General features: G+C 43.0%; 2 protein-coding genes across 9 annotated transcripts; both read left to right on the top strand.

Moving 5' to 3' along the window:
• Nucleotides 1-110: 110 nt before the first annotated feature.
• On the top strand, nt 111-6204 carry LOC148402811 (indian hedgehog B protein-like). The gene is made up of 3 exons (XM_088369035.1): nt 111-1280; nt 3502-3763; nt 5007-6204. Exons 1-3 carry the CDS (start codon nt 981-983, stop codon nt 5672-5674), a joined length of 1230 nt encoding a protein of 409 aa, XP_088225161.1. The 5' UTR covers nt 111-980; the 3' UTR covers nt 5675-6204.
• A 191-nt stretch (nt 6205-6395) lies between these two features.
• Nucleotides 6396-15438, top strand: bin1b (bridging integrator 1b). 8 transcript variants are annotated; one of them, XM_088362753.1, is made up of 20 exons: nt 6396-6796; nt 9283-9363; nt 9454-9508; nt 10105-10199; nt 10328-10363; nt 10496-10591; nt 10714-10821; nt 11187-11279; nt 11753-11838; nt 11932-12007; nt 12081-12136; nt 12214-12255; nt 12620-12662; nt 12835-12927; nt 13028-13102; nt 13817-13837; nt 13988-14179; nt 14597-14650; nt 14710-14811; nt 14886-15438. In XM_088362753.1, exons 1-20 carry the CDS (start codon nt 6707-6709, stop codon nt 14985-14987), a joined length of 1596 nt encoding a protein of 531 aa, XP_088218879.1. In that variant the 5' UTR covers nt 6396-6706; the 3' UTR covers nt 14988-15438. The 8 variants fall into 8 exon arrangements, with proteins under 8 accessions (XP_088218879.1, XP_088218898.1, XP_088218908.1 ...); XM_088362772.1 differs by lacking the exon at nt 12214-12255; XM_088362782.1 differs by lacking the exon at nt 13028-13102.
• The last annotated feature ends 1076 nt before the right edge of the window (nt 15439-16514 follow it).

Here is a 16514-nt window from a genome sequence, read left to right as displayed (position 1 = left end):
AAACTTTTTTTCAGTATTAAGTCGAGACTCAATTATTATTTGATGGAAAAAAAAGTAGATTGATTCATTTGAAGAACTGAACTCGGAAATTACAAAATCAAACAGGGTTTTTTGCGTTGGTGACCTCCGATTTACATAAAGAGCTGATAACAGGAGATGTCAATCAAGGTGTTTCCGCGAGCTCAACTGTGATTTAACACGCGAGCACGTGACGTCATTTTCAGTCGACAGTCAGTGCGTTCTTAAATAAATATAAATTGTAAATAATGGACGTTTAATATAAATGACAGACTTTGAACTGTTTTAAGTGATTTGCAGCGAGAAGGTAAAAAAAAAAAAAAACTTGAAATAGTTTGTAAAGGCATGTCACTCATTGGCGTTTGTATGGGGAATTTGCCCCCTTGTGGATTCGCCCTATGTAAAAGTGCCGGGGGGGGGGGGGGTCTTAAGGAGTGATTGGGGATGTATAAATCGTGCGTGTGTGTGTTTTGCTGGAGGCGGATTTTCTTTGCTGCTTGTTTCATACGTGACGAGTGAGGACGTTCCTCACCTGCGGGCAGCTCGGATGTGCACGCCGGTGCCCCTGATGGGGAGGAGATGGGGGTGGGCACCAGACTTCCACGCACATTGAAACATTGAGCTGCGGGGACACCCTTTGACCGCCGCGCGCCTCCGTGTCTGACTCTAAGACAGCTTTGAAGGCGTCTGCCAAGACAAACTCACCTCGCCTATTTATGCCCCTGCCTCCAAGTGCCCTCGGGACACTCGATTGTCGGCAGCGCGCTGGCAGGTTCCTCCCTTGCACCTCGTCCGTGGCGCGCACTTTCTTTTACGCGCGTGGAATGGCAACTTCGGGGGACTCGGGGGGGCGTCTTGCTCTTTTACCACCGCTCTGAAGAACCCAGTCCGAGTGTCCGGCCTCAGCATTTGACCCTCTGACCACCTGCCCGGGGTGGAGGACATCGCCCCGGGCTGCTGGAATGCTTCTCCCGAGGCTGCTCGCGGTTCTCGCCGGGTGCGCCTTGCTCCTGACGCCGGGCTGCGGGGGCTGCGGGCCGGGTCGAGGCTACGGCAAGAGGCGCTCGCCGCGGAAGTTGGCACCGCTCGCCTACAAGCAGTTCAGCCCCAACGTGGCCGAGAAGACGTTGGGGGCCAGCGGGAGGTACGAAGGCAAAATCACCCGCAACTCGGAGCGCTTCAGGGAGCTCACGCCCAACTACAACCCCGACATCATCTTCAAGGATGAGGAGAACACAGGTGCAGACCGCATGATGACGCAGGTGAGAGGGCATCTCCGTTCCGAATATTGTGAAGCTTTGCATGGAACTTTGCTGCATGGTGCACTTTGACCAGTCTTGAGACGCGTTATCTTTTTTTTCTTCTTCTTCACATTCTTTGTTGACTCAAGGCCGAGAGAGCGCGTTGTTGTGTCTTTGCTGCCATATAAGCAGTCGCGAAACGTCCCGCGGCCAATAGTTGTCAGCCAGCAATTGTAAAATATATTTTAAAAAAATAAAAATACTTGCTGTTGAGCGCACTTCATTTGTCACGTATAAACATATCAAGTTTCTGTCGAACATGCCAGTTCACCTCTGTGACTTCCGGTTTTCTATTTTTTTTTTTTTTTTTTTACACGATACTTTTTTTCCTCTCTCTCTCTCCGACCAACACGTGCAAGGATTATTGCCTGTAATAAAAGTGGCCGTCCGCGTTTAGCTTCGGTTTGTTTATTGGCACTCATAATTCCGACAAAAAAAATGCAACGGCGTTCTTTTAGCAAGCAGCGCAATTTTAGTTTGAATTCCACGGAATGATTTTAGGCTGTATACTATTTTAAAGCGCGTAATTTACGAGCTCCAGTGCGCAGCACACAAGCCTGCCTGTTTGTCTTTGACTGTTCTGTGTTACTTTTAGCTTGTTTTCTCAGCGCGCTCGGACCGAAATAGCGAGCGCACTTGGACACTTTGAAGCCGTAATGAAAGTGAATTTTTCACCTCTTGCCTTTTTTTTTATTCGCTTTTTCCTGCACATACAGAAGCTCCTGTTCCCAAAGCTCACTAAATCACTTTTAGCGACACAAACGTGTAACTTAACTGCGGTCAAATTCATGTTATCACCGCAGAGAAGAACGTGTCAACACTTTTGACTTTGAGAGCGAGACATCGTTGACGCACTCATCAGAGGAAAAAAGGTGCGCAAAAAGATTGTCAGTTTGCGCGTGCAATGTTTGGACAGCCAGCGGTTTGGTGCTCAAACCGCTGTGCGTGTGTGCTAAATGGAGCGTTTAATTTATAAAGTTTGACCGCATAGAGGAAAATAGCCATGGTTGAATACACGCGACCTGTGAAAAGGCAACTGTGGCCACCGGCGCGGGCTATTCTCATCACAACCGCCATGTTTTATTGGCTTTAATCCCACTTTTTCCACACTTGAGGTGTCGCTAACCTAACCGTAACCCCGATCCGAAATTGTTTGTGTCAACATACAGACAGACATGATCTGTTCTAAATAAAATGCACTAACTTGATGTTTGAAGAGTATTTCAAGTATCAGCAAAAATGTGGAAACATTTGACCATATTTGCCTTTTTGTGATTTTTTATTTTCTTTATTTTTAACAATTGTTACACAAGGGATGGGACCACCCCTCTTGTCGTCCACTTTGCATCGATTGACAAATGTGTGATCAAAAAAATGAAATGTGGAGGCCGCCAATCCCAGTATCGTCTGTCCTTTTCACAATCTGGAATTAAAGGCGGCCATGTTTGACAGATGATGATGAAGTCCTTGTGTAGAAATAGAAAAAGATAATAGAAAATGGAAAAAGTTAGTATCTGCCATGTGCGGCAAAAAAAAAAAAATCAACAGTGGCCCGCAAATGACCCCCGGGCTGTGATTTGGACACCCCTGTCCAAGGCGTTTGTTAATCTCGTATGCAGTGTTTACATGGCAACATGAGTTTTAAGGTCAAGCTAAATTTGAGCGTTTTCTGCTGTAACAGCAAACTGTCTTTAAGCCAATGGCGTCTCACCTTAGAGGAAATGGATCTTGTTGTTCCTGGCGTGAACAATCGGGTCAAGGTGTTCGCAAGCAGCGGCCGGCCAGACGACAACTTTATTAGCAGCCTTCCGAGTGGGGCAAAACGAAGGGGGGGAGTCAATAGGCCCTCTCACTTTGTGTTTGCTTAACCGGACAGCTGAGGTTCACACAGCACCTACAAAAACGTCAATCATAAAGTGCAACGTTACAATTTTATTGGGTGCCAATCAAGCCCAACTTTTATTTTGTCATAGCAAACGTGAAACTTTGGATCGTCAGTTGAGCCAAGCACCTAATCAATTAATTCTCAACATCCCCTCTTAAAAAAATAAAAATAAAAAATCGATACGGGCCATTAAAATCAAACAATGGGCCGCAAATGGCCCCTGCCCCGTAGTTTGAATATTACGGTAGATTTGGTCGCATAAGGCAAATATCTAAAATTTGTGTGTGTGTGCCGCAGCGCTGCAAGGACAAGTTGAACTCTCTGGCCATCTCCGTGATGAACCTTTGGCCCGGGGTCAGGCTGCGGGTCACCGAGGGCTGGGACGAAGACGGCCACCACTCGGAGGAGTCGCTCCACTACGAGGGGCGGGCTGTGGACATCACCACCTCCGACCGGGATAGGAACAAATACGCCATGTTGGCTCGGCTGGCGGTGGAGGCGGGCTTCGACTGGGTCTACTACGAATCCAAGGCTCACATCCACTGCAGTGTCAAGTCAGGTGAGGTTCGGGGTCAACCCTCGTAGATTTGCGGATGGACGGTCCGAGCTAAGGGTGCTGGTCCGAATCACTCGATGGCTTTACGTCAATATAAATCCGATCAAATGATTCATCGTTAGGTTTGGCTGTTTTATATTTGAGGACTGTAAATCAGAAGTGGCTTCTATCAAGGTTGTCACTTTCAGAACACAATGAATGTTATGTCGCTTCAAGCCCACTTGCCTAAAACACGTGCCAAGGTCAGACAACACAAGCTGGACCGCTGCTTCTTCTGTCCTGTCCTGTCCTGCTTTCACCATCTCAGCCCACCAACTCCTCTGCACGTTCCTCTCTTCCCTTACTGCATCCCACTAGCCTCTCCATGAAGCTGCTGCTGCTGCTGCTGCAACCTTACTAAACTAACTCCAGTGTGTGTGTGTGTGTGTGTGAGACGCAAGCTTGCAGAAGCAGACACACCACTTCAAGGTCAAGCATATATGACAGTCTGTAAAGTAGTAACTGAGATTCTCCTTTTCTTTCCCTCTTTTCCTCCTTGTTTCTCTTTTTTCCTCCCAGATCGGGTTGCGAGGATGCAGTCCTTGACCTGATTGCAAGGGCAACCAATCAAGTTGGTATCCTCTTGGGTTCTCTTTTGTCCTCTTTAATTGAGTCCAGGATAGAAAGTATTGATCAGACCAAGGGTCGTGCCTGCCGCTTTCCTCGTACATAGTAACACCTCGGTTAGTTTAAAGTAGGGTTTGAAATATTTGAGATTTTTTTTTTAAATCAATAAAAATTATTATTTCATAGCATGTTAAAATAATTTAAAAAATAATAATAATTAAAAAAAAATCATACAGTACATGCTGTCTTTCTGCAACCAGCAGAGGGCGCTTCAACATCTTAAATTACAATGCAAGTCTTTTCCAGGCTCATCAGTTTGTATGTCCGCTTGAATTCAAAAATTATTTATTTAAAATGATGAATTACAAAGTGTTTTATGTACAATTAACTATTACGACAAATGACTTTGTTTAATAAAATTTTGTTTTGACTAGTTTATTTATTTTTTACAGTACACAAGTTGTTTAATTAGAGAAATGAATACAAATAACTCAAACATGAATAAATCCATTGTTTGTAACCAATTTTAGGAGGGAAATGCTAAATTAAAGCAACAAATAAAATCAATAGGGAAAATGTAACTGCATCTAAATGTTACCCTGACAACAAACAGCCATATTTGCCTCTTGCTGTCTTTCAGACCACTCAGTGGCAGCCCGGTCCGGAGGTTGTTTCCCGGGCGACGCCTTGGTCACTGTGGAAAACGGCCTCCAGAAGTTCATCCGTGACCTTCGCCCCGGCGAGCCTGTCCTGACCTTGTCTGGCGCCCAACTGGTGTACAGCCAAGTCCTGACTTTCCTGGACCGCGACCCGGCGGCGCACAAGCTCTTCTACACCCTGAAGACAAAAAATGGAGCGCGGCTTTCTCTAACCGCCGCCCACTTGCTGTTTGTGTCAAAGGGCAACTGCTCAGAAGGGGGGCCGCCCACCCCCGGCTCCCTGAGGACGGTGTACGCTTGCGATGCTCGGCCGGGCCAGTGCGTGCTGGTGGCCGACGGCCCGTCGGGAACCCTTTCCCGCATCACGGGGGTCACGGTGACGGAGAGGAAGGGGGTTTTCGCTCCTCTAACGGCGCAGGGGACCCTAGTGGTGGACGGGGTGGTAGCATCCTGCTATGCGGTAGTAGAAGGGCATTCTTTGGCTCACCGGGCCTTCTCGCCACTCAGGCTGATGCACAGCTGGGCTGGAAGCAGCGGTTACCGTGGCGATGGGGTCCATTGGTACGCTGAGGTTTTACACTGGCTGGGGAGGATGCTGTTGGACTCTGGGCACTTCCACCCACTGGGCTTGACCGCAGCCTCCAGGTGAGGACCACAACTGGGAAAAAGATGAGCCAACAGAACCATGTGATGGATCGCTGCTAAGCTGCGTGAGAAATGAAAAAAGAAGTGACTTAAGGATTATAGCTGTGAACTGGTCTTGATATAGAACAATGGATAAAAAAAAAAATCAACATGAAATGTAATCAAGAATGATTTCCTACTGAAATGAAACGTTGCACACTAACTACACTGAACAAAAATAGAAACTTTTTGCTCCCATCTGAATTTCAAGCTTTTTTTCTTGTTCTTTCTCTAAGTGCACAAAAGAGATATTTCTCGTAAATACTGTTCAAGTTAGTGAGCACTTCTACTTTGCCAAAATACTCACTAAAACAAATTTAGACAGATTTGTTAACGATATTTGAGAGACGTGATGTTTACTGCAAAATTGCTGCATTTACATTTTTATTCCGTATACTTTTAAGTGTTTCCTGTGATATGCAACATTTTCTCTTTTGAGATGTATTTTAGGACAATTTGTATTTAAGATTTTCCTGTTCATGGAACAAGAAGTTATGGTGGGAGAAAGTATTTATTTTTGTGGAAATAAATCCCTTTTAAATGAAAGCATTCTTGCGTTGCTGCCATCTAGTGGTGATGTTGCATGCGCGTCCCATTTGACTGGAAAAGTGCGCGTGCACAAAACAAGCATCGTGCACGGATCGGAAAGCCGCTCACGCCAGGTGTCGCCTAATAATACCAACAGTGCTACGCCTTTAAGAGCAAGATGAGGAGGAAACCCAATAGGTCCACATTTAGAGTGCAAGTCTTCATGAATTAGCAGAGCAGAAGCGCTCTGTTCGGTTCCGCGACCACTTTATCTCCACTGTTCGAGTGGATTTGCACAAAATCCGGATTAAGTAACACGCTGCTCCTTTAAGAAGATCCAACGGGATTAAAGTTACGCGCAACGAGCTAAATTGGCGTCCGGTTGCTTTTACGCACACTTTGTATCTACGGGAGACACTTGTCGCTCGGTACTGACTTGGTACCGCCTCAGCCCAGAACGCAAAGAGTCATGGCCGAGACTGGGAACAGTGGGAAGGGGGTCACCGCTGGGAAACTGGCTAGCACGGTCCAGAAGAGGTTGAGCAGAGCGCAAGAGAAGGTATGACAAAAAAACAACAAGCTTTCACTCATTTGACATGACACCCCCCCTCCGGCCTAATTTCAAATATTCAATTTAAATTAGTCAGGTTAATCACGTGCATCAAATCAGTCTACTCATTGGTTATTTTTAAAAACGCATTTGTGTGCATTTGTGCACTTTAATTTTATTCCTTGTAACCCCTTATGGAAAAAAAAAAAAAAGACCCTCAAAGTGCTGCAGTGTTGCTTCTGTCCAGTAGAGGGAGACACGTGCTACTACTTAACACTAAGGAGATGAGTGAGGAAACAAGGAAAAAGACAAATTTGATGTCAATTTAAGTCAAATTTATTTAGATAAAGCAGCTCAGAAAAAATTCAGAGGGCTTCACATGCTTATAGCTGACAAATATTAACCACAATTTAAGAAAAAAAAATCTGTGGAAAATGAGAAACGTTGAAGATGGGGCAGTACCCTTAAAATGCCTTAAACCTTCAAATGTATAAATCAAAGCAGTAGTTGGTAGCTAACTAGCTAGCTAGACAGCTAGCGATAGATAGATAGATAGATAGATAGATAGATAGATAGATAGATAGATAGATAGATAGATAGATAGATAGATAGATAGATAGATAGATAGATAGATAGATAGATAGATAGATAGATAGATATAGTGGGTTGGCTTTACAATATAAAATGCTAAGTATGACTTGACTTGTTTCAACTCCAAAACAAAGACAGTGTTAAGTGGAAAAAAAATAAAATTATGTTTAGTAAGATGAGAGAAAGCAGCTTTTTAGGGTAGTGATGACGAAGGTCAAAGACTTGTCCGTGTTGGCGGGCGGCTGTCGTTTTGGGTAGGTGGGTCGGGGGGGGGCTTGGACTGCAGCTGTCTGTTGCCTGGCATTGCCTTGCAGACACAAAAGCCCTCATTGCTCATCGGCCTGGCTGCGCGTTCGCCAAAAGAAAAAACATGAAGTCTTTGGCCTTGTTGGTTTTCAACCTCTCCAAGATGAGTCACGTGAATCTATCACCCTGCTTGGCGTGCACACCTGTCCCTCTGGAGTCCCAATATGCCTCCGTGCCAGAAAGGGGGCCGAGGGGGGAGATGCACGACTATTAATAGCCCCCCCCCCAATCCTGCTTCCCCATTTCTCTTATAACCACAAAGTGTCTGTGTGTATTTTTGGCTTGTGAAATTGAACACGGGCACATTGCGGTCATGCGTGAGGCATTGAACCCGCACATACAGGAGCTCCTGATGATTAGTTTTCGAGAATGAGCTAGCATGGTGGCTTGACTCCCAGCGCCAACCTTCCTGCATTGTGCGGAGTTTGCATGTTCTCTCTGGGCTTTCTTCGGAAACTCCGGCTTACAGACACATTTACAAAATTTGCTCGTTAGCTTCACTGGAAAACTCGAGCTTGTCCTTAGGGATGATCGGCAGTGTAAACAGTTCTTTGTCTAGTTGCTTCTGAGCTTCCCAAAAAAATGTTTGGTGGATTGGACTTTTGGGTGAAATTTCTGGTTGAAGCACAGTTATTAAATTATTATTTTTATTATTCTTTTACATTTCCAAGGGCATACTTGTGTCTTTCTGTGACTCGTACAGTCTGGCTTTATTTCTGGTGTGACCTGCTGATGACACGATGGCCATTTCCTGTTTGATGATTCGGACTGGTGTTAGCTGCTGTTTTGGTCTCACTGAATATAAATGTGATAATCATGATTAAAAAGACTATTGAATGGCAATTTTAATCTAACCAGGACATTAATTGACCCATTTATGAATCAAACACCTCTTAAAAATGTTGGTGTTCAGCGCCTTGGATTGGATATGCAGTACTCATGTTAATCCCCACGGTAGCGTAAGAGGACGAAATATGAGCCGGCTGTGGGGAAGTCCCTGACAGGCTCGTTGTGGCTTGCTGGGACTGTGGACACAGCCACATCTGGCTTTATCTTAAGGTCAAAGGTGATTTTTAAAAAGGCATCATGTGTATGGCACAACAAGAGGTGGCAGAAGGATTCGCAATCTGTATTCAAGTAGAACGATAAATGGTGCGATAAAGACCGATTCAATTCCTTGACATATGTAGACAAAAAAAAAAAAATTGTAAAAAATACATCAGTGCAAAAGTAAAACAAAAAAAAAAGTAAAAATTGATATGTACTGACAAATAGTGTATGCAATATGTGTTTTACTAACTTGATACAACAACAAAGCTCCGGCACACAAAATATATATATTTTTTAATCAAAACAGGTATTTATGCTATCAAAACATTTTCATTAACCTTGTGGCCCGGTTAACGAAAAAAAAATTGCAAAATTAGCTGATAGCAACCAAATATGGGTTTGTGTGCCTACCTCAAAGCTCTGAGGCAGTGGCGGCGCTATGAGGTGGCCAGAGGGCAAGCTCTGGCCACCCCTTCATAGAGAATAAATCCATAACTGATCTGAATGCAAATTCTAAAACATTTTGTCTCCGCCGCTGTGCTTTTCAGGTTTTACAGAAACTCGGCAAAGCGGATGAGACTAGAGATGTCGTGTTTGAGGAAATGGTGGCCAACTTCAACAAGCAGATGGTCCTTACCCTCACGTTTTTATTCACAACAACATACATAGCATATTTATGTTTCACTTCTCTGTCGCTCTTTGACCTTTCTCACTTTCAGGGAGAAGGCACCAAGCTGCAGAAGGATCTGAAAGCGTACATGACCGCAGTGAAGAGTAAGCCAGAGTATCTGTTGATTATTGGACAGGACCGATTATCGGAATATCATACTTGGGTAAAAGTATTTGAATAGAAAACAACAATGGTAGAAATAAAAGTCACCTAGTGGAATATCACTTGAGTAAGTCTTTTTAAGTTTGCTATAAAGGAGCCATCAATCCACTTTTGGAGCTTTTAATCATGTTCAAATGCTAATTCCTCACCAAAAACTCCTGATATGTTTTTAAGTGAGGGTGTATTGATTGTTTGTTTTGTTTAAAAAAAAAAAAGTAAATGGCGTGAACTGAATAAAGATCTAATGTTGGGTAATAGTGAAGTTAGCTAGCACATGTTAGCTTGGCTGTTATGTTAGCCCTAAATAAGAATTTTCAAGCTTTTGTTTTTTTAAGTGAAGGTGTATTGATAGTTTGTTTTGTTAAAAAAAAAGTAAGAGGTGTTGATTGAATAAAGATTCGCAACTAATGTTGGGTAATAGCGAAGTTAGCTAACACACGTTAGCTTGCTATCATGTTAGCCCTAAACAAGCTTATGATAAGTGAAAGAACAACACACTTTAGTTCATGAGTCTGCCACCTGTTCTGACATTTTTCAGCTTTGCACGAGGCGTCGCGAAGGCTGCAGGACTGCCTGGCCGACATGTACGAGCCCGAGTGGTTCGGCAAAGAAGAGATGGACGCCATGGTGGAGGTGAGAATCCTGACCTTTGACCTGAGCCGCCCTCCTAAGCCAATCTTCCCCGCCTTTTTCTCACTTTTATTTCACTCTGTTGTCACTTTCTTTGCTTTAACCGCATGCTCGTATCCTTCCTGCTGAAGGAGATGATAGAGAAGGAGTTGGACAATAACTTGGAGGTAAAACGTAGATGGGTTCAGAATGTAGTAACCAGAATTTCGATCCGAATAAACCACCAGGAAACAAAGACACTTGTTTGTAGAAGTTTAAAGGAGAATATCAAAATAATGTCTCGTGTGTGTGTTTTGTAGGACACAGACACTCTGTGGTTGGACTTTCATCAGAACATCACAGACAACTCGATGCTCTCCGTTGATTCATACCTGGCTCAGTTCCCAGATATCAAGGTATTTAAAAGTCTAAATGTGACAATATTACAACTTTTTCTGTTAATATAAATACGGTACAGAACTGAAAATAATAATCCTGGTGGTGACTTCACTCACCAACTCACCTGCGCCCCCTTCAGGCTCGCATTGCAAAGCGAGACCGCAAGATGGTGGACTTTGACAGCGCTAGGCACCACTTTGCGTCCTTACAGAAAGGCAAGAAAAAGGATGAGGCCAAGATCGCTAAGGTAACTACGTTAGCATGTTGTGGTTTTACTGAAAGGTTTTTGTCTCCTAATACATCCAGCTGGGATGACCTCCAGAAGCTCCCTCAGATTTTTTGTCTTTGAGAGATAAATTGCTAAAATCAGAGACAGAAATAAATCATGAAATTCTCCAGGGTTGGCTGCTTGTGAAATGTTGCTTTGTTACTTCTTTAGTGTTATCAAAAAGCTCACTAACACGATTGCAGTTGTTTGGAAAGATTTACTTTTTGTCGGTTTCTGTCTTCCTCCTGCCCGTCGTCACCCTACTCACTTCCGCTCCTCTTAACCCTTGACCCCCCCATCCGTCTTCCTCCTCTTTACCTGCATGGTGTGCGTTGCATGGCCAGCCTGCGGCCCTGTTGGAGATGGCGGCACCAAGCTGGGCTCAGGGTTTGATCTCAGCCCACCAGGTGGCTCAGACTAACCTCTCCTACAACCAGGTGATGAAGTTAAAGTTAACCCTAAGTTAAGTTAAGTTGACCCTAAATTCAAACTAAATTCATCATGTCACTGCCTGCGAGTTGATGTGCAAGTGCCTGAAGTGGCTCCAATTTGGTGGGGCATTTTTATTTTTAACACATTATTATTATTATTATTATTATTATTATTATTATTATTATTATTATATGCATGGAGCATTGTGTGCATTATTATTATTATTATTATTATTTTATTATATGCATGGAGCCTTGTGCATCACTGGATCATTGTTTATTATTATTATTATTATTATTATTATTATTATTATTATTATTATTATTATTATTATATGCATGGAGCATTGTGTGCATTATTATTATTATTATTATTATTATTATTATTATTATTATTATTATTATTATTATTATTATTATTATTATTATATGCATGGAGTCTTGTGCATCACTGGATCATCGTTTGTGTGTGCATGTAGGCCGAGGAAGAGCTGGGTCGCTCGCAAAAGATTTTCGAAGAGCTCAACGTGGAATTACAAGATCAGCTTCCAGTGCTGTGGGACAGGTGAAACCGAGACCTGTGCAAAAAGCCACCAAAAAAAAATGCCACAAGATGGAAGTTAATCACTACTTTGTCTGGTGTGTTTGTTTGTGTTAGCCGTGTTGGCGTCTATGTTAACACATTCCAGAATCTGGCGAATCATCAAGAAAAGTTCCACAAAGAAATGAGCAAGGTGAGTTTCCAACTTTCCCGTCCGTCCATGAGTTGATCGCAACCTCTTCATGATCCTCCTTGCTCTCCCTCAGCTGAGTCAAAACCTGAATGACATCATGACCAAACTTGAAGAGCAGAGGCAGCTCAAGTAAGTCCGTCCGACTTTAGAGGCCATCACGGTAACGTGTCGAATCGGAGAGTAATGTCCCTCACGCCTTACTGTAGAAATGATGGTGCAGCTGGTAAGGTGGACGACCAGGCAAAGAGGTAACTTGCTGCATGGCCTGACTCCATTTTCATTTGTGTTTGGGAATGACACTCAGTTGAAGTTAAGTGCTGGACTAAGCATAAAAGAATTACGCTTGGAATTAACTTTGTCTTGACTGAACGTGTGCTTGCGTCATGCTAACGCACAACGTAAATAAATATTTGAAAACGAAGAGGTGCAATGTACACAAAAAATACGCATATATTCTTTATCCTCTGCGAAAAATGACTGCAGCTACCCAAGAAGTCGTGTTTTTTTTTTTCTTCTTCAATGATGTGGTTGTGCTCATTTGTGTGATGTCATTTTGTAGGTACGTGTTATATCTTTGTGTAACTGGTCTCCTCTCGTTTTTGTGTCTTGCAGCGAGGAAACCAACCACAACGAAGCAGCCAGCTCGCCACCGACGGTAACAAAAAAAAAAATCCTCATTATACTTGGACCTCATGGTGTAGCATCCCATGGTTTCTTTTAACATTGACGAATGACGACCCCAACTTTTTTTTTTAATGTTGCTTTAAAACCTACCACAAAAAATGCGTGCTGACGTTTGTGCTTCTGCATGTGCTCGTGATTGGAAGAGGCCCAGCTCGCTGCCCAGCCGGCCTCAGCAGCATGACGAGCCGCTTGTCGACAACACGTCTGACATTAACACAGAGTCTACAACGACACAGGTCAGACGCTTGGACGGAACCCACGTAGTGTGCCAGATGTTTAGTATCCCACCCTAACCCTTGTGTGCACCCCCGTATGTGTCCATGCGTGTGTGTAAAGCGGTGTGAGCCCTCTGCATGGGTCAACCTGCTGGATTGGGATGTTATACAGCCCATCACATGTCCAGTTCTCCAGGTAGGTTTAGGTCACTGAGGAACATGAAGGAATTAAACGATGCCAATGTGAAATGAGCTCTTTTTTGCAAACTCTTTTGCAATGGCAAAGCTAGGATGTTTTCCTTGAGGGAAAACAAAAATAATATTTTACAAACACCAAAAATTCTTCAGAGAATGCTGATAAAGATTTATTATATGCTCTCTACAGGGGATGAGTAATAATTTTAGAAATAATTCCGAGAAAAGTCAGAAAATACCCAAAAGTTAAGTATCTGGCCAGGGGCGGTGTAAGCATATTTCAGAAGGGGCCACAGCCCTCGCGGCCACCCCCTTTGCTTCACCTCTAGGGAATCTGACTGCAAATTTTAGACCACCTACAGGCCACTGATGGAATAGCAGGTGCCAAAAAGACAGGAGAGGTGCTGCAGGCGTTGTTTTAAAGTAGTATAATTTTATTTATAGAATCAGATTATCTTTTAATTATGTTTACATTATTATTTATTATTATTATTTATTATTGTTATTTGTTGCATGTTGAATAAACTATTTTGACATCAGAGCGGAACAAAAGTAACAAGATAAATAAATACTCAAGTCAAGTAAGATATTATAGACATTGTATTTAAGAACAGTGATGACGAGTTTGTATTTTGTTAGCATCCTCCGCAAGCGTGATGTCATCGAACCGCCTCATTAAGATCATGCATGCATTTGTCTTTACTGCTGCTTGAAGGCGCCATCTTGGGACTCGTGGGTAAGAACGGTCTCCCTTCTTTTGGACTTTAACGGCACGTAAGCTTCTCATTCAAAGTTGCTTTCTCCTTTCCCGCATGTGTTGACACTCATCACAACTAAACACCTCCCGCCAACATCCTCTTGCTTCCACGACCTTTGACCCCCGTAGCATGACCAGGCTGTTGTCAAGGACGAAGCGGAACCCCAAGAGCAGGTTGAGGGTGGATGGGACTTTAATGACGGAGGCTCCCAGTGTGACAGGCAGCCCCTACGGGGGGCCGAGTTGTACGCTGACCCCGCTTGGTCCTATGATGGCGCCGCCGTAGGTCAGGGGGGCTGGGCCCATGATGAACAAGTGCAGGTAGGACCTCATGAGACGGGGTCACTTCACATTGGACTTCAGGATAAAACACAGCAAGGATCCAAAGTCACATTTAATAGTCCCATACATATTTACTGTCGGGCATTCCCAGCTTCATCTTCTTCAACGTGAAAAAAAATATTGCTTTTGCACCCTTTTGTGACATCTTGGTGAAATGAATTGAGAAGTGTCATTTGGACAAAAGTAGTGCTTAGCCACCATCTTGATCCTGAGGAACTATGTTGAATTGAGTTATATGTAGACAAAAGCAGTGTTTTGACGCCATCTTGTCATCACCAAGCTTCAAATCATAATCCCTTGGTACCAATATGCTATAATATGGTTCAAGCAATATTTTTAAATTTAATTTTTTAATTTTTTTTTTTCCTGCACACATGACTTTTCCTTTCCTGTCAGGTTTCTGAATCCAACAGCTCAGACTACAAGCTCCCTCCTGACTTCCTGTACAAGGTGAGCCGTCACATTGATCACGTGACTTTTTTTCTGCTGACTCAAACATCTCGCTCCAGGTCAAAGCCATCCACGAATATGCTGCCACTGACGGGGACGAGCTGGAGCTCAACGTGGGAGACATCGTGCTGGTTGTAGCTTTCGACAACCCGGACGAGCAAGTTAGTGATGTCACTCCGGATTGGCTTGCGGGACATCCGAACGTGGCGGTTCTAATATTTGTTGATGTTCGTAGGACGACGGCTGGCTCATGGGCGTGCAGGAATCGCTTTGGATTCAAAACCAAGATATTTCAGCCAAAGGTGTCTTCCCTGAGAATTTCACGCAGAAGCTTTGAAATTCCTCCTTTGCTCACTATTTGGAATTAAAACATCAATTAGGAAAATTTGTGAGTCAGAAAATGGGGTCCGAAGAACTCGTTCAAGATTCAAGCCAACTGAACGCATCTGATATGAAAGTCTTGAAACACGGAAGTTCCTATTCTTTGTATTTTATCATCATTTGTGTCGAACATAAATATTGGTAACAAGACGGCAAGTCATTGAGTGTGTCCGTGAACGTCGCGTAAAAATTAAAGCTCGTACGGAGGCCACTTGTGGATTTCACTGAATAATAGAAAAAAGAAAATCTCCAACTTTTGATATTTCATCTTTTGGTTTGATGTCAGTATTGCCGCTTTCATGTATTATCTTTTCTTTTTTTTGAAGGACACATACGTTTTTGGCCAATGTTCAGTCAGGTGGAAAACCTCCATTAGTCTGATTATCATTAAAGATTGATGAAGCCTGTCCCGTCGTGTCGAGTGATTATTACAAATGGTATGGAAAATTGACTAAAGGGGTGTCGAGTAACGCAAAACAAAATCAAGTTGAATATGTTAGATTTCGTTCCAAGTCTCCCTGGTCCGGATCTTGTGGGACCAGGGTTCCTCATCCCTGCACTGTGTAAATCAACAAAAAGTAACCAGGCTAGCCAAATGGCGCCTGTTACTAGGCGACCTCGGAAGGCACGAGTCAAGTCAAATATCCCAATTGGCACTAAAGCAAACATCTTCTACTTCCGGTGAACATGATCTGTTTACTTTAGGACTTTGAGGTGCCAATAAGAGCGAGTGTTAAACTGTGTCACCCAATATGGAAGTGGCGCTCTCATCAAGTCCGTTGTGAAATTCAACCCTATTTTTCTCAATCGTAATCTGAGAGCGGTAAAGTCAACCACAGTTGAGATCTTGATCGATTGAGATCATGAGTTGTGGTCTTGTAACGGCCTAAAAGCCACGAACAACGTGATGTTCAAAAATCTCTGTAATCTGACAAAACACAGCTAGCTAATGCTAGCTTGCGCTTTAACAACATTTCTGATTGTTTGTGAAGGTTCATACTGGATTCTTTAATTTACTATTTTAAACGGGTCTTTTAGTCTGATAGGGAAAAGTTTTTAACTACTTTACATGTTTGGGCCTTCCTCAGAAGCGTCACAAGACAACAACCATCTTGTGACGCTTCTAAGGAAGGCTACAGGAAGTAGCCGAAACATTTGAGAGTTGGTTAAAATTTGTCTGACGAAAAGAACTGTTTGAAATAACAAAAAAAAAACATATTAACATAAGATCACTACTGTATGAATGTGAATCAAAGAGGGAAAATTTTGTTTTTATTTGTTATTTTAGTTTTTATCAGAATGGGTATTGTGAGAGTCGGTTAAAATTTGTCTTGACTAAATGAACTGTTTGAAATAAAAAAAAAACATATTAACATAAGATCACTACTGTGAGAATGTGAATCAAAAAGGGATTTTTTATTTTTTTTTATTATGTTATTTTAGTTTTTATCACAGTGGGTATTGTGAGAGTCGGTTAAAATGT

The sequence above is a fragment of the Syngnathus floridae genome, chromosome 2 (assembly GCF_059516105.1).
Source record: "Syngnathus floridae isolate MCC-2025c chromosome 2, RoL_Sflo_1.0, whole genome shotgun sequence".
NCBI classification, from domain to species: Eukaryota; Metazoa; Chordata; class Actinopteri; order Syngnathiformes; family Syngnathidae; genus Syngnathus; species Syngnathus floridae.
Note: the sequence above shows the minus strand (reverse complement) of the source record. Positions and strands in the feature narration are given on the sequence as shown.